This window comes from Garra rufa, chromosome 24 (genome assembly GCF_049309525.1).
Source record: "Garra rufa chromosome 24, GarRuf1.0, whole genome shotgun sequence".
NCBI lineage: Eukaryota > Metazoa > Chordata > Actinopteri > Cypriniformes > Cyprinidae > Garra > Garra rufa.
The window spans coordinates 27,814,777-27,841,615 of record NC_133384.1 but is presented as its reverse complement, the minus strand read 5'-3'; the positions used below and the strand labels follow the sequence as shown (position 1 = coordinate 27,841,615).

The following is a 26,839-nucleotide window of genomic DNA, read 5'->3' as shown; positions in this document are numbered from 1 at the left end:
ATCAACTTGTCTTTATGTGCATTTTCTTTACTTCCTCTCTCACACTTTGGGTCTCATACTTATGTAATGCCTTTGTGCAAACATGCTCATGTTTCAGATTTAATTAACGATTCTAAAATGTACTGTTTTGGTACAGATAAAAATATAAAAGTGCCCCAACACTTATGCGAATTCACCCCTATAAAATTTTCTCATTGAAGTGCAATAATGTCTCTATCTTTAGCAACCCTTGAAAATCCACTCTCAGCGATTCTCCTTTTATGTACCATTGATCCACCGACATGTGCTGAGTGTGGGTCTCAAATGGGTCAATACGGATGAACAGAATCACTGCTGCTCAGACACCTTCACTGTTCACTGCTGCTGTTAAATGAACTTAATGCCCGTCACTTTCTGTCAAGGTCTGACACTTTGAGTTACTACTTTTTTTCCACTACTTGTAATTCCCCAGGTTTGTGAACTAACATTTTTCTCGTGGCCGCCCCTTTTGTGTTTGTTTACTTCTGGTATATATTCATGGGGTTTTTCTCACAAGGGCTCAAGTTTGTTCAGACAACCACACCCACTGATTCATCAGGCAGGAATTTGGGCACAGTTCATTTTAATCACCCCTCCATGCCAGATGTTGCTCTGGGAAAGGCCAAAAAGAGTTGTGTGAAATATCTGTGGAGCCGGATGGCACTAGGTTTAGTGGATTTATACAGCTATATATGCATGGTAAAATGATTCCATAGCTATCTGTCTAGGTCTAAGGAGGGCCATTAGGAGGAGAGAGATGGAAAAAGACACAGGAGGTTAAGAAAAAGCATCACGGCCAGATGGGCACGACACAAACAGCAGGCTTTATTTGCACAGAGCTGAATTAAATTTGGATGCATAGATGTGCAAATGCCTTTTAGAAATGAAAGAGTAAGAAGTTGTACCATAAAAATACCATAAGCACAATCTAAGAGAGAAAAAACTTCAATCTAATGTCACTAATAACACTCAATATTAAGAACATGAACAATTTGAGGTTAGCATTTCATGTACAAACACATCACACATTTTGTCTATGTAAATGAGTCATGGAAAATAATTAGGTGTAATTAGAAAGGGGATTCCCTAATATGATAAAAAAACCTTTCTTGGTAGTAAGGAAACACATTGTGTTTTGACATTAATTGATGCTGAGTCCTTGAATCTTTTGTCTATTGTGTAATGTGAAGTCTTTACAAGACTTTTATGAATGAATCAGTGTTGGTAAATGAACCTTTAGTGAGTCACTCTTCTCATATTATCTGTTCGATGATTACAAGTGTGTGACTGACTTACTATATCAAACAATTAGCTTTTTAGAGTTATAGCTTTTTATGGCCAATTAATGACATATCGATACACATACTACTGAATAAGTGGTCTGCTAATTTATTCTGTCTAAACAATCATATAGAGAAGGACTTAGTTAGCAGGAAGGGTGCAATAGTTTGACAAACTAAAGTTAATTGGTGGTAAAGATATGCACAAGCAGTATTAATTAAGATATAGCCTAATATTTCACCTATCTGGCTGGAAATGATAAGAACAAACACAAATCAAGTCAAGATTCTCACCCTGGAAATCCTGGTTCAGTTTGGCCAACCACAAACGCTATTTGTTCCTCAGTTTTTTGTACTCTTCTCCTTGATTTGATATAAATTGTTGTATTCTATAGTACTCCAAATGTTTTTCCTGGTCTGACAGATTAGTAAAGCCTGAATTATATGACAATAGTTGACTATTTTCAGCAGCAATAATCAGCAAAATATGCGTTTCATTCGGTTCAGTGGCATTGTTTACATTCAGTGCCGCCAATATGGTCGATTGATGACTTGTGAAAACACTCTATAGACCTTTTCCTGAGTAAATGATGAATGCCGCCATTACGAATTAACATCAGATTGGATGCTCTTTTGTTCCGGTCTCCATGGGAACCCATTCAAATAGCATCCATCTGTTTGGCAGCTTTGTGTCATTTACACACTCATTAAACTGTAAGGAGTAAGGCACTGACAAATGACAGTCATTGCAACATTGCAAAGTGATGGCGCTATAGACCTTTTTCCTGAGTAAACGATGAGCGCCGCCATTACGAATTCTAACGTCAGATTGAATGCTTTTCTGTTCCGGTTTCCATAGGAACCCATTCAAATAGCGTCCATCTGTTTTTAATGTAGCTAACGTCCGCTGCTTCGTGTCATCTAGACACTCATTAAAGTGAGGCACTGACAAATGAAGGTCATTGTGACATTGCCAAGTGATGGCGCTATGGAGCCATGTGCTTTTTAAAAACATTTTAATAGGTTTAACATTAGTTTATTAGCTCGGAATAAACCCTAATTTGACTAGAAACAATGCAGACCGGAAATGCAAAGCATTCTTTCAGTTAAGAGTCGGACTTACTTCCGTGTTCAGGAAAAACGTCTATAGAGCCATTTGCTTTTTAAAAACATTTGAATAGGTTTAAAGGAGTAGTTCACTTTCAGAACAAAAATTTACACGTAATGTACTCACCCTCTTGTCATCCAAGATGTTCATGTCTTTCTTTCCTCAGTCGTAAGGAAATAATGCTTTTTTGAGTAAAACATTTCAGGATTTGTCTCTATATAATGGACTTCTATGGTGCCCCCAAGTCTGAACTTCCAAAATGCAGCTTCAAAGGGCTCTAAACGATGGCAAAACGATGTGTTATTTAAAAAAAAAAAAAAAAGGCTCGGCAAGACAAGCTTTTTAGAGTAAAAAGTATATAAGTTTTAAATGTTTTTAGAAAATAACCGATCGTTTCGCTAGATAAGACCCTTCTTCCTCGGCTGGGATCATTTAGAGCCGTTTGAAGCTGCATTTAAACTGCATTTTGGAAGTTCAAACTCGGGGGCACCATAGAAGTCCATTATATGGAGAGAAATCCTGAAACGTTTTCCATAAAAAAACACCATTTCTTCACGACTGAAGAAAGAAAGACATGAACATCTTGGATGACAAGGGGGTGAGTACATTATCTGTAAATTTTTGTTCTGAAAGTGAACTACTCCTTTAACATTAGATTAACAGCTAGGAATAAACGCTATTTTGACTAGAAACACTGGAGACCAGAATTGCAAAGCATTCTTCAGGTTAAGAATCAGGCGCGTTCAGGAAAAAACGTTTATAGCGGCTAATAAACCACTTTTTATAAATGATTATAAATAACTACGCCACTGACAACAGACAATGGACCTTTTTTGTTTGCAAATTTTTGCCGTACATTAACTAATATGACCGCACCTTTAACCTGCGGAAAAAGTCACTGAATTAATCTTTTGTTGAAGAACAGATTCAAAAGATTCGATTCACCTGGATGAATCAAAATCCCCACCCACCACCAGCCACTTTGGACAGGCTGTCTCCGCTCGCTTTTATATTCTCACATTGTCTATTGCTCATAATAAGAAATGAGTAAGCGGAATAGTTGATTTAAAACACTCCCCTGTCAGACCGTTGGCGGCTTGCGACTGCAGCAAACTGGAACAGTCCATTTGCAAGAAGCCGGAGGGGGAGGGTCTCCCATGACTGACTTCACATAGGATGCACGGGTACACAACCGGAGCACGCCTGCAAACGCTGACTGTCCCTACAAGGACCGATGGACCCGAAATCATGAGCACTTAAGTCTGTTTGTTTGTTTTCTGCTCCGAACCAGTTCGCTCTGCGCTGCCGCCGGTTGTTGTTTACTGTATCTTTATTAAACTCTGACAGGCAACTTCCGATCTCACCGGTCTCCTCACCGTCTGTCTGCCAGCCAGTGTGTGTATGTGTGTGTGTGGACCTGAGATCGCCTCGTCTGTGCTTGACACTGTCACTCTGTCCCCAGGTCCACGGTTTATCTGAAGACATGCTGGAGAAACTCGATCTCGAGGATGAAGGTAAGCCTCTTTGGGAAATATATATTTCCCGCGTCGTGATTGTAACGACCTGCCTTCGTTTTCTGAACCGGCTGCCTCAGCAGCTTCGCCGTCTTGACATTGTGATGTTCGTTGCTGATTTACTCAGTCCTCACACTTCCAGGGATAGTCTATTTTAATCTCATTCATAATCTAACCAGGGTACAATGCGATGCGGATTTTCCTCTTGTCAGATGGTCGGTCATTTTAGGGCACAGTGGTGTGGCGTTTTTATACAGGGTGTCGGTTGAACATTGAGACGTTTGGTAGGAATCACTGGAGATCCCAGTAATGTATCGGGATCCCCATTCGTCATTTGTAACCTGTTGGGTGTACATGCGTCAGATGATGCTATTGGCTGGAGAGTGTCTCACCCACGTCAAGGAGTCCCTCAGGGGTGAGGGTAATGCCCAGTTATGTTTATTCCATTTGCAGTTATTGATATTGATCAGATATCGATCATTTAAACGACGAGAATGTTTGAGGAAGTGGAGGAACTCAGTCAGAGTTTAATTATGCACAACCTTATTTTTCCCCTCACCAGCCACTGCTCCAGCCACTTAATTTTTTATATATTTAATTTATTACCAAGCATGCTTAATTTTAAACGACTATCAATCCATATAACGACTATCATGCTATATATTCCGTAGTTTTATATATGTTAAAATAATTTTGACGTTAGTTAGATTTTATTAATATTTTAACTTTTTTTTTAATAATTTGCAATTTTTCAATATACACTTATTTTAAAAATTCTAAACAACTGGTAACAATTGAAGTGGATCAAAACCTTTCATCAAAGTTGTCCTAAAACGAAAACAATAACCGTTCTTGTCTTAGACAACTTTGATCAACTTTTTTGATCCGCTTCAAATGTTGACTACTGTATATGTTCTCTATATATTCTGTAATATATATATATATATATATAATTTATTATAATCATTATTTTTTATTTAATATTATATATATATATATATATATATATATATATATATATATAATATTAAATAAAAAATAATGATTATAATAAATAATATTATATATATATATATATATATATATATATGTTTGATTATATTTTAATTATATTTTACATTAGTTTTTTTAATTCTGAACAACTAACAAACTATACACACACACACACACTGTAGTTTTATGTATATATATATATATATATATATATATATTATTATTATTATTATTTTTTTCAATTATATTTGTAATTATTTTTTTTACTTTTTTTACAAATAATTTTCAATATACACTCATTCTAAACAACTAACAAACTTTGTATATGTGTGTATGTGTGTGTGTGTGTGTATATATATATATATATATATATATATATATATATATATATATATATTAGTTTTATATATATTAAAATAATATGTTTAATATTTTAACATTTTGTTAAATAATTAGCAATTTTTCAATATACACAAATAAAAAAAAAATGCTTAACATATATATCATACACATTTTATGTTTTATATTACAAATGAATTTTTAATAATTGTTAATATTATTTTAACAATTTTTAAAAAATAATTTGCTTATATTATAGTGTATTTTTTATTTTTACATTTTTTTTATGATTTAATATACTTTGCCCTAATTTTTTTTTTCTGGAAAGAAGTCTCTTAAGCTCACTAAGGTTGCATTTATTTAATAAGAAAGATAGTAGAAAAGTAATATTTTGATATATTATTACAATTTAATATTGCTGTTTTCTATTGTAGTATGTTGTAAAATTTATTTGATTTTTATAATGCAAAAGCTGAATTTTCAACATTATCACTCCAGTCTTCAGAGTCACATGATCCTTCAGAAATCATTTTAATATGCCAAATTCGTGCTAAAGAAACATTTCTTACTATTATCGATATCGAAAACAGTTGTGCTGCTTAATATATTTGCTCAAACTGAATTGAAAGTAAAAAAACAACAACATTTATTTAAAGTAGATCTTCTGTAACAATGTAAAAGTATATTTTGGCGTCATTTAAAGTGGAATATTGTTTATTAATGTGATACCTGATTGCATATAGCTGCAGTTAACACATAGACTGTAAAAAATACAGACGTAGTGTCCGTGACGTCATCCTTGGAATCGCGTCATCGCGCGTCACTCCCGGATAATTGAAAATGGGCAAAGAGGCGGGACGTGGGTGGAGCTGGGTGCTGTAACCACGCCTACTTAGCGCGCCAGTGGTGACAGCAGCGGCAATCCCCCGTCACTCAAGTGGCTACGCCCTTAATTATGCAGAACTTTAAGGCTTAATATAACTTAAACGGATGAGTTATAAAAAAATTCACCTCCCTCACAGTTGACATGAAGGGCAAAATTAGCTAAAACCACTTTTCGAACCAACCTGTAAAGTTGGGCATTTTAACATGGGGAGTCAATGGGAGTGACTCCCTTCTGCAGCCAGGCTCTAGTGGCCAGTCGATGAATTGCAGTTTAAGACACTTCCATGTTGGTTTCAATAGAGAGAGCGGGAGGTTGCCGCTTGAGTTAATATAAGCAATCAGCCCCGTAATTATAACTAGAGTTAACAAGCAATGCTGTGCGACAGAGTATGAAGCAGCCCTGAAACAGTTTTCAGAGCAGACATTTTCCTCTGAAGTGCTTTCGCCTCAGGCAAGGTTTTCCCAGCAATATGAGGCGAGCATACCACACTGATCTTGCCATTATTTATAAAGGCTTTTGCTCCTGTTCTTTCAACTGTTGTACCTTTTAGGGGAAACAGAGAGCAGGTTGTGCAGACTGCAGAAATGCACTCTCATGCTTGAGGTTGAGGGTTTTCCCCAAAGCATCACCGGTGATTGTGAAGTCCTCAAAAACCTCTGTCACACTTTCACCTTTCATAGATATCTATCTCTGACTGTAAAACCCCAGGCTGGTGTTTTTGGTTATGCAGACAGTGGCTGGTTGAAAGAGCCTGAACATTTCTAATTAATTTTAGTCTCAGTAATATAAAAAGACTATTTTAAGGTATTATTCACTGAGATTCAGTGAAAAATGCAGGCTAAAGTAATAATGAATAATATCTTAGAACTTGCAGCCAATCTAATGTCATGTGAAGAGCAGAGCAGTTTGCTTTCTGAAGTATTAATAGCATGTGCTAGTTTTTTGAAGCGCCGTCATTAAATGACGTCTGAAGGCATTGGTTTGAAGTATGCGGTCGTGAAGCGTTCCAGCGCGGCCTGGCTTGTCGATCCAATAGCATGTGAAAACCAGTGTGTTTTCAACAAACAAAAGATTCATTCTGCAGTAATTCAGTTCTTTGAATAGCCACGGTGGACTTCGGCCAAAATGTCATGCCTCTGGTTGTGATAGATCCAAACATCCAGGCTTTCTAAATAGCTTTCTTTTGTCATTTGTTTGGGCTTATATGCGGATAATATTATTATTTTTTATATAAATTATGATTAGCACAAATCCTGCACTAGAATTCATGTATTGTTGTTCTTGTAATGAAGTATGAAGAAAAATACAAATACGTTTGCTATTGGTCAGTGCAACAGTAGGGTTTTGGAAGTAAAAATCCAGTTTATTTTGTTCATTAAGAAACTGATTTTTAATGTGTTTTAAAGATTTTTACATGTAATCGTTTAAAGACAGATTTACTGGGAGCTACGATGTTGTTAATCAATATTGTATGTTTCTGTTAAAGCCAACAGCGCACTTTATTTTTACTTAATTTTTTAAATAGTCATGTTTACCAATGCAATTGCTGGTAAAAAAAAAAAAAAAAAAAAACTACATTACCCACGATTCTACAAAAACTGTCCACCAATCAGAGAATTGAAACAAGCAAATTATGCAAAAATAACTCTTTAATCCCATAAAGCATTGTGAATTTTTGTTTCTCCCAAATATTTTTTTTTCGTTTTGATTTTTCTGAACTCTGTTTTAATTATTGAATTAAAAAATATTAATCAAAAGACATGTCTAATTCCTTGAAATCATAAAACATACAGTTTTACATCAATTTATTGAAAGTTTAACAAAAAATACATTTTTAAGGCCCTATGAAATATGCTTTTTTTTTCTCTCAAATTCTGTTTTATTTTTTAGCTAATTCTGTTTATTTTCTGGATTCCATTTTAATGGTTTCATTAAATTGTATTATTCAGAAGCGTTGTAGGGCCCTATGAAATCCGTTTTATTTTTTTCCAAATTCCTTTTATTTTATTTTATTTTTTCTGTATTGTTTTTTTTCCATTTTAATTTTCCTAGACTCCTAGAAAAAATATTCATTCATTAAAATTTTACAGCCCTATGAAATACGCTTTATTTATTTATTTATTTATTTTCCAAATTCTGTTTTATTTTTTACCAAATCCTATGTTTTCCATTCATTTTCTAGATTCCATTTTAATGTTTTTTTTAATATATATATATTAATCAAAAGCATGTCTAATTAATTAACTAGTAGTTGGTTGAACTAGGGCCCTATGAAATCCGTTTTATTTTTTCACAAATTTCACCTTATTTTTTTACAATTTCCAGTATTTCGATTTAAATTTTTTCTGGTTTGCATTTTTTCCGTTGTAATTTTTCTAGACTCTGTTTTAATGGTGGAATTCAAAAATCAAAAACCATATCTAAATATTTTGAAATCATGAATCTTACACAGTTTTCCAGAGATTTATTAAAAGTTTAACAAAAGTAAATTTTAAGGCCCTATGAAATACAAATTTTGTGTTTTCCATTAATTTTCTGGATTCCATTTTAATGGTTTCATTAAATGTTATTAATCAAAACCATCTCTAAATAATTGATGTTAGAAAAAAATGATTTATTTATTTATTATTATAATTCTAATTATTATACTGTGTTGTGTATTTACACATTTTCTGGTAAATATGTTCTGGTAAATAATCATTCTGGTAAATATTCCTTATTAAAAAAATGTTTTAATAATAATTTTATCATTAGTATTAGTACTATAGTTACTAATACATTAATATATTTCTGTCACAATTTCTTTAAGTTAAACCAAACCTTTATTTTGACAGGTTGATGTGAGTAAGTTTCTGTTTGCATTTGATATGACAAAAGTTTTTCTTTAAAGAAATGGTAAAATTCTCATGAAATGAAAACACCACAAGTGTCACGCATGCTTCAGTATGTGTGTAGTAAACGAAACCGCGCCATTCATTCACACAGAGACACGCAGAACATGCAGGATTCATAATTAAATAGTATTTTTTCAGCTTCATATTCACATACACTAGTCCATATCGTGTTTTGATTTAAGAGGACTGACCTACTTATGTTTTATTCATTTGGCAAATTCCATGACATTCCGCGTTATACTGTAAATTTCATTTTTATGGCTGGATTCCGTGATTTCATCTGCATTTTGCATATATTGCAGAAATCATATGACTCTGTCTAGTTGTTTTAGTTGATGGCTTAGACCTCTTTAACAAAAACCTTTTATAAATCTATGTGGGAAAAAAGGCTGTTTTAAAATGGGCGGAGACTGTTGCACTCTATATATAATCCCGCCTCCAAACTCATGTCATTGGTTGAGCCTGTTGCTATGTCAAACAGTTCTGGATGTTCAGAAGACTATTGAGTTTATTTAAAGCGCCACAGTGTTTTCTCTCTCAGAGCTGTTTTGCATCTACTTTACATTGTTTTAGCATATTAATAGTATGTTAACTTCTCACATTATCTCAGCTGCAAGCGTTTCTGCGCTTATTTTTTGAATCCCCTCAGTAAAGTTTCCTCGAGCAGCAGCAGCAGCTGGACTGTCCTATTTTAATCGTTTCCATGAGCTAATACTGGACCTACTGCAGGACTGTATTCTTTGACAATAGCCAGTCGTGTTAAAGTCTGCTGAGCTGAAGAGATGGTGAGAAATACTTTGAACACCAGGCTTTCATTAACCTCATCACACTGAATGACTGCTTTTTGTGGCCTAGCATAGTCAAAGAAATGTTAAGGTCAATCACTGAAAATACACTGTGGTTGAACAGGGTTGTGAGTCAGATGTTGAATTTCTCAAAGCAGTGCTTTAAAACAGATTGTGAGTAGAAGCTGTCAATCAGGTGTTTATGAACACAAAGCTGTCAGTAAGAGCTGCTTTCTCCACTGGGCCTTTTGATTGAAAACAGTCAGGCTTGGTGTCCAGACTGTGGGGGCAGATGCGCCCGAGTCTTCAGTACTGCACCTACAGGCTTGCGACGAAAGATTTGAGTGGTGTATTTAGTCTAGACGGCTTCTGAAGAAACAGTTCAGTGTCTAAGAATACTACTGTAAGAATTACCATGGCAACTGGCGACATTAGACAGGATGCTGCTAAAAGGAACAACAAAAGAGACATCAGAGTCCACAGTTCAGTGGGTTCATGTCACCCATTTGTGTCATGCCGCCAGATCTACTACAGTGTTTTTTTGTTTGTTTGTTTTTTGGTGGTGTTAGAGATTTTCTAGACAATATTTAAATAATTTACCTTTGCTTCAGTACATAATGTAAAATCCCTTTATTATTATTATTATTATTATTATTATTATTTTTATTAGTTTAAATAAGAATAATACTAGTAATAATAATTTATTTTTTTATTATTATTATTATTATTATTATTATTATTATTTATTTATTATTATTATCAATGTATTTATTTTTAAATGTTATCTTTATATTACACTAAGTATTTTCTTTATAAATGTATTAAGTATCATATAATCATATTTTTAATAATAATGATGCCAATAACAATAATCATTTATTGTTATTATTAATGTTAGTTTTACTACACTTGGTATTTTCTTTATAAATGTAATAAATATCATATAATCATATTGTTAATATTAATAATGTAAATAATAACAATAATTGTTTATTATTATTATTATTATTATTAATGTTATTTTTATGACACTTGGTATTTTCTTTACAAATGTATAAAGTATCATAAACTCATATTATTAATAATAATAATAATAATAATAATATCAATAATAATAATTTACTATTATTATTAATATTATTATCTTTATTTGGCACTTAGTATTTTCTTTACTAATATAAATGTATTAAGTATCATATTAAGTGTCATATATTATTATTAATTTATTAATTACTTATTACTTTATTATTCTTTTTATTATTATTATTATTAATGTTCATGTTCATGTTATCTTTACATGGAACTTATAAATGTATTAAGTATCATATAATCATGTTACTACTAATAATAATGACAATAATTAATAATTTATTACTTAATACTTAGTTCATTATTATTATTACTGTTATTATAATTATTATTATTAATAATAATAACAATAATAAAGTTTATGTTGTCTTTATATGGCGCTTAGTATTTTTTTACCTAATATAAATGTATTAAGTACCATATAATCATATTATTAATAATAACAATAATGACAATAATAATCATAAATTGTTTCTTATTACTCTGTTCATTATTATTATTTTTATTGTTACTACTACTGTTATTATTATTATTATGAATGTTCATGTTATTTTTATGACACTTATTATTTTCTTTACCAACTATAAATATATTAAGTATCATAATAATGTATTAATATTAATAATAATAATAATATTAATATTTTATTACTAAGCAATGTATTAATAATAAATTATTATTGTCATTATTATTAATAAATATAAATTGATATATTTAATATAAAATAATATTTTCTTTACAGAGTATACATTTATTATCATATTAATAAGAATAATCCATTATTATGATGTTTTATTATTATTATTATTATTATTATTATTAAAGTTGGCCTGAGAGAGCCAACTTACTGAAATGCTGTTTAAACTTTTCCTATTTCTTCCAAAACTAAAATGTTTGACTCTAATTCAGCCCAGATTTTTAAAAACTTTTTACATTTTTTAAACATTTTTTGGGTCTTTACACATTGAATGATATAGCTACCATTATATTTGATAATATTTTGTCTTATTGTGGCCCTTCGTCTACTCGTGTAACGTATTCTAGCTTGAATGCCTTTTTAAAAAAATTGTGTATGGAAATTCATGTATTTCATCACAGCAGTTATTTTCAGCCTGTTCTCTTTGCTCACTGAGTAGGGAATATTGGTATTCCGAAGCTTGTTCAGCTTAATGTTTATTAATTCATTTAAATAATGAAACACACTTTCATTATGAATGCGTCAGTTCCTCTGCCTTCTAGCAGTGTGCTAGTACTTAACAACTTATTGACATGTACTTACATCTCACTTTGCTTTCAAACTGACTGTGTTTTTGTTTATTGCTGTCGTTTACAGTTGTTGAACAATCTGAGAGCGACATTTACATGCGGTTTATGAAGTCACATAAGTGCTATGACATCGTCCCTACCAGCTCCAAGCTCGTGGTCTTTGACACAACGCTGCAGGTAAGAGCTCTGTCGATGTGTTTATGTCTATGTTTACCATGACTTACAAATAACTCACTCGTATAAACAAAATGCAGTTTTGTTTATCAACCACTAGACCGCCATTATGTGCGCTGTAAAAAATATTTTTCAAAGTTGTAGATTAGACAGGTTTATTAGTGTATTTTTTTTAAATTTTCCTACTTAAAAATTTTGATATTTAATTTAATGTGTTACTTGCCATTTCTTTGTAATTATTTGTGAAATTTACTAGCAATTTCTGATTGAAAATTGTCCATACACCAGTGTAATACATTTCTGTACAAATGATTTTAGACATAATGTTACAATGTACAATATTAAAAATGGAGATTCATTTTGAAATTTTGGAAAGATTATGTTTTAAATAATAGAATAAATAAGTTATTTACGCTTAAAAATAAGGAAGGAATTCCTGAATCCTCTTTTTGCGTTTTATGTATTTCATTAAAATAATTTCAGAATTTGCTTATTTGCTTTTCAAAGAGATAATTGGTTTGGCCAGTATTTATTATTATTATTATTATTATTAATTTTTGTTTAACAGATATTCCGATTTTAATATAATTTCAGATATTTCCGTTTTTGCATAATAGCCTTTAATTACTGTAAAAAATAGGGGGGAAAAAAAGACCATAGCATTAATTTCAATTTCTGAAGGGAAATTGTTACAGTTTGACAAATAGATATTCATTTTGAAATTTGCTAAAGATTTTTTGTAATAATTGTATTAAAAAATTAAAGTGAATGTTTGAATGTTGACACCAAAGTTTACCATAAATATTAAAGTAAGAGAAATGAGCATATACACTAAATATTCAAAATGTATATTTTAAATAAAATATATTTAAAATATTTTTTTATTTTAAATAAAATGTACATTTTTTTATAGATTTAAAAATCTCTAATATTCACAGATAACCAATATATTTTACGTTACAGTAAATTTTGTGCATCCTTGCTAATATTTAATTTGGTTATTTCTATGAAAGCCTATTTCCGCCACTGAATAAAACAAAAAAAGTACAACTTTTTGTGATCTAAACTCACAATTTTGAATTTTTTCTTGCAATTGCAGGTGTATATCTTGCAATTCTGACTTTTTTTTTTCTCAGAATTGTGAAATATAAACTTGCAATTGCAGATTATAAAGTCAAATTCAGAGCGGAAAAAGAAGAAATATTTTCTCATAATTGCACAAATTTCTCTCAATTCTCACTTCATAACTCAGAATTTTGTGTTATGAAGGCAGAATTGCAAAATATAAACTATTAGGTGAAGAAAATACTAAGTCAGAAATAAAAGTTTATAAGTGACCCTGGACCACAAAACCAAAAAGTCATAAGGTTAAATTTTACAAAAACTGAGATGTATATATCATATGAACGATCAGTAAATAAGCTTTCTATTGATGTATGGTTTGTTAGGATAGGACAATATTTGGCCGAGATACATCTATTTGAAAATCTGGAATCTAAAGGGTGCAAATAAATCAAAATACTGAGAAAATCACCTTTAAAGTTGTCCACATTAAGTTCTTAACAATGCATATTACTAATCAAAAATTACATTTTGATAGGTTTACAGTAGGAATTTTACAAAAAAATCTTCATGGAACATGATCTTTACTTAATTTCCTAATGATTTTTGGCATAAAAGAAAAATCAATAATTTTGACCCATACAATGTATTTTTGGCTATTGCTACAAACATACCCCAGCGACTTAAGACTGGTTTTGTGGTCCAGGGTCACATATCTTGCAATTTTGACTTTATTTCTCAGAATTGCAAGTTTAAACTTCACAATTCTGAGTTTTTTTCTCGCAATTTCAAATTTATATCGCAATTCTGAAAAATAGAAGTCAGAATTGTGAGATATAAAGTCGGAATTACTTTATTCAGTGGTGGAAATGGGCTTCCATAGCATCCATCTCTGTTTTATCTGTTAGTGCATGAATGTTTTTAAAATCATCCATTCACTGTTATCTCCAGTTGGTCACATGATCTCTCAATCAAAACACTGCAGCTTTCAGAAAGGAGGGGGTTTCATATCTCAAACCTTGCTTCACAACTCCTATTTGTCTCTCACTGTCTCTTTCCATCTTCATCTGTGTTGTTTCTTTTCCCAGTGGTTTGTTAAACCACATATTGACGTTTTCGTTCTCCCAGCGCTTTACACATATCACATACCGTGTGATCAGCACATATGTGTCCAGTCCAATCCGGTATTGCACTTGCTGTCATAAACCCCTCCATCAGTGTCAGTACGGTCTGCTTGTAAAGTTCAACAGAGGCTCAGGGACTCACAGGGTCGCTGCTCTACTGTCGATACGTGTAAATATTTGATAAATCCTAGATGAATGGTCGTCTCGCTGCCGGCAGCAGCAGGATTGTTTTGGACAGAAGAACCGAGCCTGTGTTCCTGATCACTGACTCACAGCAGTGATATACTAGCCGTCAGCCCCACCGCCCAGTTCACAACAGCTTCCATAGATCAGAAAGGCCAGCCTTGGGGACGTCACATTATGTTCCTTGCTATGACTCGATTAATGTTTAATAATCTCAGATTGGGCTGGAACATCACCCAAGAAAAGAGGCTCACATCATTTATTTAAGAGCGCCAGTGAGACGCCATGATTAATGCTTTGTTTGGCTCCATGGCAGTATTGACAGTGTTTGAAAGGATCGGCCCACATTAATCCTCCTTGGTGGAATTTATTTCAACACTTTAGCTAGTACTAATAATTACAACATTTTAAAGGGATAGTTTACCCAAAAATGAAAATTTGATGTTTATCTGCTTACCCCCAGGGCATCCAAGATGAAGGTGACTTTGTTTCTTCAGCAGGACACAAACAAAGATTTTTAACTCAAACTGTTGCAGTCTCTTAGGCATTTAATGGCAGTCAAGGGGACCCACGGATTTGAGAGTCAAAAAAACATACACAGACTAAACCAAATTAAACCCTGCGGTTCGTGATGATACATGGAGGTTTTAACACACAAAACTGAACAGTATTTATATAATTTTTACCTCTGATCCACTGCAATATCCAACTGTCCTAAGTGTGTTCACAACATCCGGCGCGTGACGAATAGCAAGCAACCATAACTTCAGGCGATCAGGATCAAAAGTTGGGGGTGGGAGAAAAAATCGATTCACTTACTTATTGCGATTCTTTTTGAAACTATTTAAAAATCGATTAATTTACCTCAGAATCGATTTATATTATATATAAGAGGTTACTGCTTTTTTTTTTTTTCAACAGAAGGGGGAAATGTATAAATGTGTTGCACTTTTAATGCTAACTATAACCATGGTGTTGTGGTAGAAATAATAACACATTAATTTCAGGGTTTGTACAACCTTTAAAGGGGTCATCGGGTGCAAAACTAACTTTTACACATTAATGTGTGTTGGTAGTTTGTGTACACAACCACCCTACAATGATAAAAATATATATTTTTTATCTTTAAAAGTAATATCCCCTTTTTAAAATCAGGCCATTCTCAGCTTCTTGTCGTTGTGACGAAAAACATTTGATTGACATTAGCGTCTTACCTTAGCCCCGCCCTCACCGAGCTGAAACAGTCCGAATACGATCGCCATTGTGTGACTCAGGTGCAGAGGAAGACTCTAATTGAGCGATTGAGGTGTTCTGTTGTTGGATATAATAATGAACATAGCAGTATTCATTTACTACTGACATCTGAGCCGCTGAGGACGCAGATGTTTAACGTTACTTTCGTTTTTTTAAATGGAAAGCTCCAATCCCGATCTACATATGCATCTATCTTTGTGCAAATTGTTCCTGATGGAGCTTCACCCACAGCAGAAGTGAGTATAAGGGTTTTTTATGCATCTTTCCAAATGGCCTTTCTTAATAATGTGCTTGTTGGTAAGTTTCGCCGATAAACGCAGCTAAATGCAGCTAAACGTGGCTAAATGTGGCTAAAGTAAACATAATCCCAGAGAGGGGCGGGGCGAGCAGAGCTCGGTGACATTTAAAGGGGCCATGTCTTAAAATGAGCTGGTAAATGGGTGTTTTTTTACATTACTGTTGAGAATTGTTAACCAAAGTATATTAGAGACTTTTCATTACGACCCTAAAGAATCATATGAACTTGTGGAAAATGAGCATCCGATTACCCCTTTAAGAGAGTATTTCAAGCACTTGTAAAATTCAAGCATTTTTAATGACTTTCCAACATTTAACATCACTATTTCCAGCACTTAAAAGCTCTTTATTTTTAATGGGATGACCAAAAAATATTTTGCGCTAAACAAAGTTAAATTTGTTTTGTCGGAAAAACACGACTAAAACGTAGTAACATAGCTCTTTATTTTATTTCAGAAGTATTTTTTCTACTCATTTTGTTGAACATTTGAATCGGCAGACTAGCGTATCTTCCCAGCCCTAATAGCAATATCGAATGGCAATACTTGTAAAAAAAATCATACATATCGTATCTGCACCCATCATTATAGTACTGAATCGGTAGGTAGGTGTATTGTCCCATCCCTAATAAATACTGTTCATTTTCTTGCACAAACCGATTGTTTTGTGTGTAAAGACCTCAATGTATTGTCACAAGCCGCAGGGTTTAATTTGGTTTTGTCTGTGTATGTTTTTTTGACTCTCAAAGTTGTGGATCCCATTGACTACCATTACATCAAATTTCCATTTTTGGGTGAACTATTCCTTTAAGAATTCCACAGGATTAATATATGGTTTCTGTTTGTTGGATTTGGATTTATGCATGTTGTAATTAATGACGTGCCAGCCAAAGTGCAGAACATCGTTTTGTTAAAGGCTTGGAATGAAATACTCGCTCTACAGGTCCATACAGGCCTGGTCGCCCACCTCAGGTTATGTGCATGCGTTGAGCGAGTTAGCATAGAAGATATATTGCGAGGAGATATTTCTGCTTAAAGATAAGGGAAGAATTCCTGCATTCCTGCAGTATGGCCCTCTTTTGCGTGTCATGACTAGTATATATGTATTTTTTTTCTAAAACGTCTTCAGAATTTATTTGCTTTCCATAGAGGTAATTAATTTGAGCAATGTGTTTGTTTTTACAGGTATTTTTCAAGTAACACACTACCAGTCAAAAGTTTTTAAACAGTGAGATTTTTAATGTTTAAAAAAAAAACCTCTCTTCTGCTCACTAAGCCGGCATTTATTTGATCCAAAGTACAGCAAAAGCTGCTTAAAAGAACTGCTTTTTATTTGATAAATATTATTTGATTTGATAATATTTTAAAATGTAATTTATTCCTGTGATCAAAGCGGAGTTATATCAGCATCATTACTCAAGTCTTCAGTGTCACATGACCCTTCAGAAATCATTTTCATGTGCTGATTTGCTGTTCAAGAAACATTTTATTATTATTATTATTATTATTAGCAATATTTAAAACAGTTGAGTACTTTTCAGGATTATTTGATGTATAGAAAGATCCAAAGATCAGCATTTATCTGAAATAAAAAGCTTTTGTAACAAGCTTTTTTTGTGAGCAAATTAAAATATTAGATTTCTGAGGGAAAATCTCAGCTTTGAAATCACAGGAATACATTTCATTTATTTAAGTTATTTATTTAAATGGTAAAAATATTTCAAAATTGTACTGTTTTTGCTGTCAAATAAATGCAGGATTGGTGAGCAGAAGAGACTTCTTTAAAAAAACATTTAAAAAGTTTTTAGCAGATTCAGCTTAAAAACCTCAGCAGCTGCCTTAAGTTTTTAAGTTAAATCAGCTTAAAAATACAAGCCATGTTAGCTTGTTACAATAAAAATGAGTTGAAATAACTTGAGTTTAAATGACTTAAGTTGATTTAACTTAAAAGCTTAAGGCAGCTGCTAAACTTTTTAACGTTTAAAGTTTTTAAGTTGAAACTGGTGAAAACTTTTTACAGTATAGTGTATTTAATGCATTATTTGGATAAATAATAATTATTATTTAAAAAAAAACAATATAGCCATTAATCATCATAAGTAGTAATACTGTTCAATGCATTGTAAATGTATAGGTATTTTAATATAACAATTAATAATAATTATTAGTAGTAGTACTAGTATTGGGATATTGTTGTTTTGTTTTTGTATTATTAAGTATAATGTTTACTGCATTGTAGATCTTTTTACTATTATTTGCATTATGGGCATTTTAATATAACAATAATCAGTAGTAATACTATTAATATTACTGATATTATTGCTATTAGAAGTATTGTTGATATTGTCATTATTAATTAGTAAATGCATTATTAACAATTAGCAGTAGTATTAAAAGTATTATTATTGTTGTTAGTATTATTACTAGTATTGTTAAGTGCATTTGTATGTATTTTATTTTAAAAAAAGTTATATAACACTTATTTAAAGGTACACAACGCATATTATGTCGAAAAGAAATAATGCAACATGTTTATTAGTCACTTGAACATTTATAATAATTTGTATTGCTTTGTACACAAAACAATATCCGGTGATTTTCCCCATATAAAATTTCTCATGGATTCCTTTGGTAAAGGTATTTTGCTTGTGGCTGATCGCTTAGACAGGAATGAACATGTATACCAATGAACATCTGTGGATGGTCTTCAAAGTTGTAATTATGCTGTATACTTGTGTGCATACTGTATATTTGGACACACCTTTTGGCAGTAAAGGTGTTTGTTTTAATTAATGCTAGGTTTCTTGGATTAAACAGCACCCTCTTCCTGTCACTGTTGATGTGAAACAAAATCGGTGTGAAATGTGACATAACAAATCTTTTTGTTCTTTTCTCTGCTTTTAGGTAAAAAAGGCCTTTTTTGCCTTGGTGGCCAATGGTGTCCGAGCCGCTCCTTTGTGGGAGACCAAGAAACAGAGTTTTGTGGGTGAGTCTGTTACCATAATAAATACAAAAACCAGCACTGTTTGAAATGAATGACAAGGACCCTTTTTTGCAAGAACAGGCACCTGATCTTTGCTATAGGTATCGAAATTCTCTGTACCCTTTGGTTACCGTCGTCTTATCAGTTTCCAAGAGCGTTTTCCTTATCTGCGGCTTCTTAAACCGAGGCTTGTAAGTGGAGCTGCTCTTTGGCAGACTCTCTAAGGGAGTGTAACATAAACGTCCAGATCTCTGTGCCGTAGAAGAGATTCAGACTTGAGATGATCCTTCCTGTCACCCTCTACAGCTCTCAGCAGTCCTCTGATACAGTGGCTTATCTGTTACCATGACAAAACCCGCTCAAAATAGAAGCGTGTGCTGACCAGAGTCGCAGCATTCGCCTCAGGCTCTACAACAAGTGGAATAACGAAAATCTGTATGTTAATAGGATAGTTCACCCAAAAATGAAAATTCTGTCATTAGTAGGGTTGGGTCGATAGACGATGCCATCGTCCATCGCCGATGGCCAATAGACATCACGATGCTGAGCCGGCATCGCGATCCTCCGCCCCGCCTCCGCAGCGCCCCGCCCCGCCCCCGCCGCAGCAGCAACCCGCTCACGAAAAACACACACTTAATCACTTTAAAGCCAAATGAAATGCATGCTTTCAATTTCTGCATCTTTACTTATTTTATTATTATTATTATGAGGAAATAATAACAAGGAAGCTGTTAGTGATCACAATACAAATTACAGTGAACTCCTAACAAATTATGAAAGTTCGTTTACATTAATAAATGAGGCATACAAAAACAGCAGAAAAAAAATCAAAATAATTTGAATTAAATAAGATTAAATAAACTACACCAAATATGCCCTTTTCATGGGTTTACCATAATGAACAGAGCTTGGAACAAAAACAAGAGAATATATTTTTTCCATCGAAATACGAATGTACAATACAAAGCCTAGTATACATTATAAATAACACTTTATCATTCAAATACATTGGGAATATGGAAACACTTGAATTTGTGCCGAAAAACAGAGGTGCGTGAGCCCAACGCGCTATTTTTAGTTTCGCTTTGTTTTAGTTTCTTAACTTTATATATTTTGTTTCATTTCTAAATACCTCTACATTTAAATCATTCGTTTTGGGTCAGGCATCAGGGTAACTAACTTATAGCTATGTTTATAGTGTTTATAATGTTAATACATAATATTTCGCTTGATTTGGTATTATTTCTGATATTACCCTTTCTCTCTAAACATTCTGCTGCTCAGTAAATGCGTTTGGAGAGAGCGGGTTAAGCAGTAAGCAATCAATGAGAGCGTTATTGAACTTAAAAAAGCTGACTGGTAGAAAATATGTTAAGGACCAACACAAATGCATCTAAATAAACCCGCGCTTGCTCTTGTCTCGTCTGCACGCACGCACTGTCACGATCTAATGCACTTGTTAATGCCGGATCTTTAAAAACAAATACCGGAACGCAAAAATCCAAAATCGGACATTTTCCAGAACAGGATCAGGCTCAAATTAAGCACTGGTGGACACGGTAGGCTACAATTAATTAATTCGTTATGAATAAATTATTTAACAACAACCATCCCTCACCCCCGCCCCCCGCAGACGATGCCATCGTCCATCGCGATGTTTCACATTAGACATCGTACGATGCCAAATTGGTCGACATCGCCCAACCCTAGTCATTAGTTACTCACCCTCATGTCGTTCCAAAACCATAAGACCATCTTTCAGAACACAAATTAGAGATATTTCTGATGAAATCCAAGAGCTTTCTGACCCTGCATAGACGGCTTTTTGTGCAAACAATGTTATTCAACAATTTTTTTCCTTTTCTGGACCTTGAACGTGTCAGCTCTTGGATTTCATCAAAAATATCTTAATTTGTGTTCTGAAGATGAACGCAGGTCTTACGGGTTTGGAATGACATGATAAAAATACAGTAAAAACAGGAATATTGTAAAATATTTTTACGTTTTAAAATAACTGATTTCTGTTTTCATATATTTTAAAACGCAATTTATTCCTGTGATGCAAAGCTGAATTTTCAGCCTCATTACTTACGTCTTCAGTGTCACATGATCCTTCCGAAATCATTCTAATGTGATAGTGTATTCTAAGTGATAACAATAATATTAACCGAACTTAGTATTATTATTATGTAATGGAATAATAATATTAATACATAATACTAACTACTATATAAATAATATAAAATCTATATCTGTATTATGAATATTATTAATTGATATCAAATTCAATTATATTATCATTATATATTGAAATAATAATAAAAGTAAAATAATGAAAAAATAAATACATAACTAGCCAATATTATAATATAAAATAATATACTTCATAATACATTTTCATTACAAAATAAAAAATAATAATGATAATATTAACTAAGCAAAATCTTATTAGTATTAGTATTATGATGCAAAAAAATATTAATAGTACATAAAATAATAACTAATATGAAAATATATACAAATGTATAATATATATATATATAATGAATTTAAATATTAAATTGTATTGTTATATATTAAAATAATAATAAAGTAAAACAATGAAAAAAAATCATAAGAATTTATTAATATAAATTCATAATGTTCAGAATAAAATAAACAAATAATAGTGATAATAAGTAATCAAAATATTATTATTATTATGTAATAGAATATTTTTATTATTATGTTATGGAATAATGATGATAATAAAAATAATAATAATAATACATAAAATAGTGACTTATATATAAAGAATATAAAAATATAAGTATATTATTAACATAATTCATAATAATAATATATTAATGTAATATCTAAAAATGTATTATTATATATGAAAAACATTAAGTAAAATAATGAATAAATTATATATATATATATATATATATATATATATATATATAAATATATAAATTTCAATTAATAAATGTTCATAATAACATAAATAATAATAATAGTATAATAGTGATAATAATATTAACTCACCAAAATATTAGTATTATGTAATGGGATAATAATATACTCCAATATAATATATTATTATTATTATTATTATTATTGTTATTACATATTTAAATAATAAATAAAGTTAAATACTTCAAAACAATCAGAACTTTCTAAAAATAATGTGGCAGAAACGGCACACCCTTAAATGTATGCGCATTAGAGTTGCATTTATTTGATCAAAATACAGTGAAACCGTAATATTGTGAAACATTATTACAATTTAAAATAACTGATTTCTATTTTCTTATATTTTAAAATGTAATCTATTCCTGTGATGCAATGCTGCATTTTCAGCATCATTACTCGTCTTCAGTGTCACATGATGCTTCCGAAATCATTCTAATATGCTGATTGCATCAGCGAGGATGGTAAAACCATTTAGTCCTGATCTAAAAAAGTATTTATAACTCCGATTAAGTGCCTTCACCTTATAAAACTCGTCCTTTCATTATGAAGGAGGCAAGCTGGGATACCCTCCCAACGCCAACCGCAGAGCCCCAATGAGTCACCGGAGAGAGGAAACTCATGAGTGCGTCCTTAGAGAGTGACTCAGAGACGGATCCACTGAATATCAAATATCTAACTGTAAATAGACGTCCTCTGAGGTATCCAGGGACAGTATTTGTCCTCTCTAGAGAGATAATACAATCATAACACAGCTCACCAAAACACCATACTACAGTCTTTAACAAGCCCCTGTAAAGACGCCGTCTCATATCTGATCAATATGATGCATTTATAAATTTAATCTCAGCCTCATAAAGCCTCATATTTCCTGCTTTATGTGGCCAGCTGTGGTTGTTTCGGTAGATTTGCTTGTTCTCCACAGGCTGCTGATCTGTGCTGGTCTACCGTAAGCCTCTCAGCATTGATAAAGGGAGGTTTGAGTGTGTCTGAAGTGCTGAGTCACTTACCTTACTGTACACTCAGGCCCAAATACAGCACTTTTTTAAAGAGAGAGTTCACTAAAAATGTTGTTAGTAGGAGTTATTAATGTTAAAGAGCTGGAGGGAAGGAGAGCAGGTGGAGGTGTGGGTGCTGATATTAATTAGCAGGGTTTTGAAACCTTTGAGAGCTCCATTAGGAGTCTCTGTCAGCTTAACTCAATCACCACAATGCATCCAACAGCTGCTTATAAAAAGATGAATCATTTGCAATCTGATCAGGGGAATATGATGCTGTTCTGTGAATCTACACACTCAGTTGAGGTCTGTGCACTTCCTTTTTGAGACTTGTAATGTCAGATGATTATTTTGATTCACTGAATCACTTGACTGCATAAACACTTTTTTTTGGAAGATGAATGGATTTATCATTCATTTTATGGATTTAGTCCAACTGATTTGCAAAGCATTTGTCACTCACTTAGTCATAATTACTGCATACAACAAATTACTTAAAGAAACAGATTTTCCCCCCTGTTAATTAAATCACATTTTTAAATTAAAATAAATAAAAGAATATTTAATATATAGTTAAATAAATAAAATAGCATTTTATTATTTAAATAAGAATATTTATTATTTTATTACTATAAATTATATTATATATAATTTAAAAATATGATTAATAATATATATGTATATATATATATATATATATATATATATATATATATATATATATTTTTTTTATTTTTTTTTAAATTGTAATAATATTATTAAATAAGCTAAATAAACATTTACTTAAATATATTTAAGTAATTTAACACTGCTTCCGTTTATGAGTTTTGTAAAATGTATTACGAACTGCATAAAACTATAAGAATATAATATATGCAGAAACCATAACTAATATTTTATACACTATATTGTAGAGAAAACTATTTTTTATTGTTTATAAATTAAACCAAGTACTTTATTATTAATATTATTATTATGTAATGTTTTAATAATAATAATAATACATACATAAAATACCAAATCTATACCTATATTGTGAATATAAGCTGACATAAAATTAAATATTATTGTTATTATATATTAAAATAATAGTACATAAGTTAAATAATGCAAAAATAAATATATAACTAAATTATGAATATAAATTTATAATAAATGTTCATAATAAAATAAATAATAAAGTGATAATATTAACAAAGCAATTTATTATTATTATTATTATTATTATATACATATAAAAATAACATAAACATCTATATCTATATTATAACTATAAATTGCCATAAAATGTTATTATATTAGTATGTATTAAAATAATAATAAATAAAGTAAAAAAAATAATAATAAATATAAATTCATAATAAATCTTAATATAAAAGAAAACTAATAAAGTGATAACAATATTAACTCAGCAATACATTATTATTATTATTATTATATTATGTAATGGAATAATAATAATAGTAATAATAATAATAATAATACATAACATAATAACTAATATATAATATAAAAATGTATACCTACATATATTATGAATATAAATTAACATAAAATTCAAGTATATTATTATATATTAAAACAATAATAAAGTAAAATAATGAAAAATAAATCTAAAACTATATTATTAATATAAATTCATCATAAATGTTTATAATAAAAGAAACATGTCCTGAAGCACCACAGTTTCTCATTTCTCCTCTTGCTGATTAAACCTGAGGCCACAGTGCGGCCCGGCTTGGCAGGAACAGATATAAATACGCCTGCACCCTTCATCACCTTTTAATCAAGAGAGTGATTACGCCGTGGCAGTGTGAGCGTCTCAGAAACTCTCTCTGCTTTCCTCTGCCACTGATTTAGACACAGTGACTGCTGCCAGCGTTTATGTAATGTTGTAAATACTGCCCTCTCAGATAACACTCATCACTCCTTTAGGACACAGCAGGGATGTTGACCTACTGTCTCCTACAGTATCATGTTCTTCGGTGTGGATGAAGTCTGTTAAGATTATATATATACTGAGATCTTTTGTGATCTGTATTAGCTCATGGCTGGCAAAACGCCACAACCCTGTAAAAAAAAAAACTCCCTACTAAAAGAGCTTTACTGTACTCGGAGAGGGGAAACTGTTATCGGAGACCCCCAAATCTTTTTTCAGGTTTACGGGTGGTCCAAATGAAGTTCGAGTTGAGAGTTAATATGTCTTTCTTGTTTCTCTGCAGGCATGCTAACCATCACAGACTTCATCAACATACTTCACAGATACTACAAATCACCCATGGTATGTAATGCACTCTGTCTTGTTATTTTTATTCTAGTTATTAGAAGAAATACTGAATTCTTAGGCCAGAAACATACTCTTAATTTCCGAAACTGTATTTATTTGTTTGGCAAATCTTTTTTTTTTATTGTTTATATAACTGTATAACTAAAGTTTATTAATGGCATTTATGTAATTTTTTCCTAGTTGTCAGCTGAAATAGTTAACTTTTAGGCCCGAAACATATTTTTGTTTTAATGCACTTCTATATTAAGAATTTATTTTATTTTATTTTAATATTTAATTTTAATATTTTATTGTGTGTATATATATTATAATGGCCCATATATATAATATATATGGCCCTTTTATGTTTTTTTTCTGGTTTTCAGCAGAAATAATAAACTCTTATGTCCAAAACATATTCTCAATTTCAGACTTCATTGTGTTTATAAATGCCATGGTATTTTTTTTTTTTTTTTTTTACTGAGCTATTTATTACTTTTTTATTATTTCATTTATTTTTTTATTTCTTTATTTCTTTATTTTCTATTTTTATTTATAATTTTTTCTAGTTTTCAGTGGAAATAGTGAATGCCCATTATATTATTTTATTTAAATTTTTTATTATTATGTATTTATTCTCTTGTATTGTATTTTTTTTTTAATATGACATAAATTGATATATGGCCTTTCTTATGTTATTTCTCTAGTACTCGCAACGAAATGCTATTGCTAAATTATTAATCGACTTTTAGGCCAAAAGCATCTTGATTTCTTGCACCATTGTGTTAAATTATTTAATTTAATTTTTTTTTTTTTTTTTTTATAAATATATGGCCCTTTCATTATTTTTTTCCTAGTTTTTAGCAGAAATAATGAACTATTGATTCTTTTTATTTTATTATTTTTTTTAATGACATAACTTTAAATATTTCTTATGTTAATTCTTGTTTTCAGCCAAAATCCTGCACTTTTAGGCCTAAAACATCTTGATTTTATGCACCTTTATTTTATTTTATTTTTTTTATTATTTAATTTTATAATTTTTCTAAAAAACTTATATGGACATTTTATGTTTTTTTTTTTTTTTTTTTTTTACCAGAAATAATAAACTCTTATGCCCAAAACATATTCCAAATGTCAGACTCCATTGTGTTAATAAATGTCATAGTATTTTATTATTTATTTATATTTTCTTAATTCTTTATTTCATCTTTTTTTTTAATATGACATAACTTTATATATGGCCTTTATTTAGTCTCCAGCCAAAATTCTGAACTTTTAGGCCCAAAACTAAATCTTTTTTAATGCACCGTTGTTTTAAGAAATTATTTTATTTCATTTATTACATTTTTAAATATATATTGAGCTTTTATTT

General features: G+C 31.2%; 1 protein-coding gene across 2 annotated transcripts in view; it reads left to right on the top strand.

Annotated features, from left to right (window-relative positions):
• Positions 1–26,839, top strand: part of prkag2a (protein kinase, AMP-activated, gamma 2 non-catalytic subunit a) — a 234,895-nt gene that overhangs the window by 13,604 nt on the left and 194,452 nt on the right. For both annotated transcript variants that reach the window (XR_012341926.1, XM_073830426.1), the window contains exons 3-6: positions 3,869–3,920; positions 12,240–12,349; positions 19,170–19,251; positions 25,421–25,479. Coding sequence is in view for 1 of the 2 variants with exons in the window: in XM_073830426.1 (XP_073686527.1) it covers positions 3,869–3,920; positions 12,240–12,349; positions 19,170–19,251; positions 25,421–25,479 (303 nt within the window). In the remaining variant the exon portion in view is untranslated. The remainder of the gene's footprint in view (positions 1–3,868; positions 3,921–12,239; positions 12,350–19,169; positions 19,252–25,420; positions 25,480–26,839) is intronic.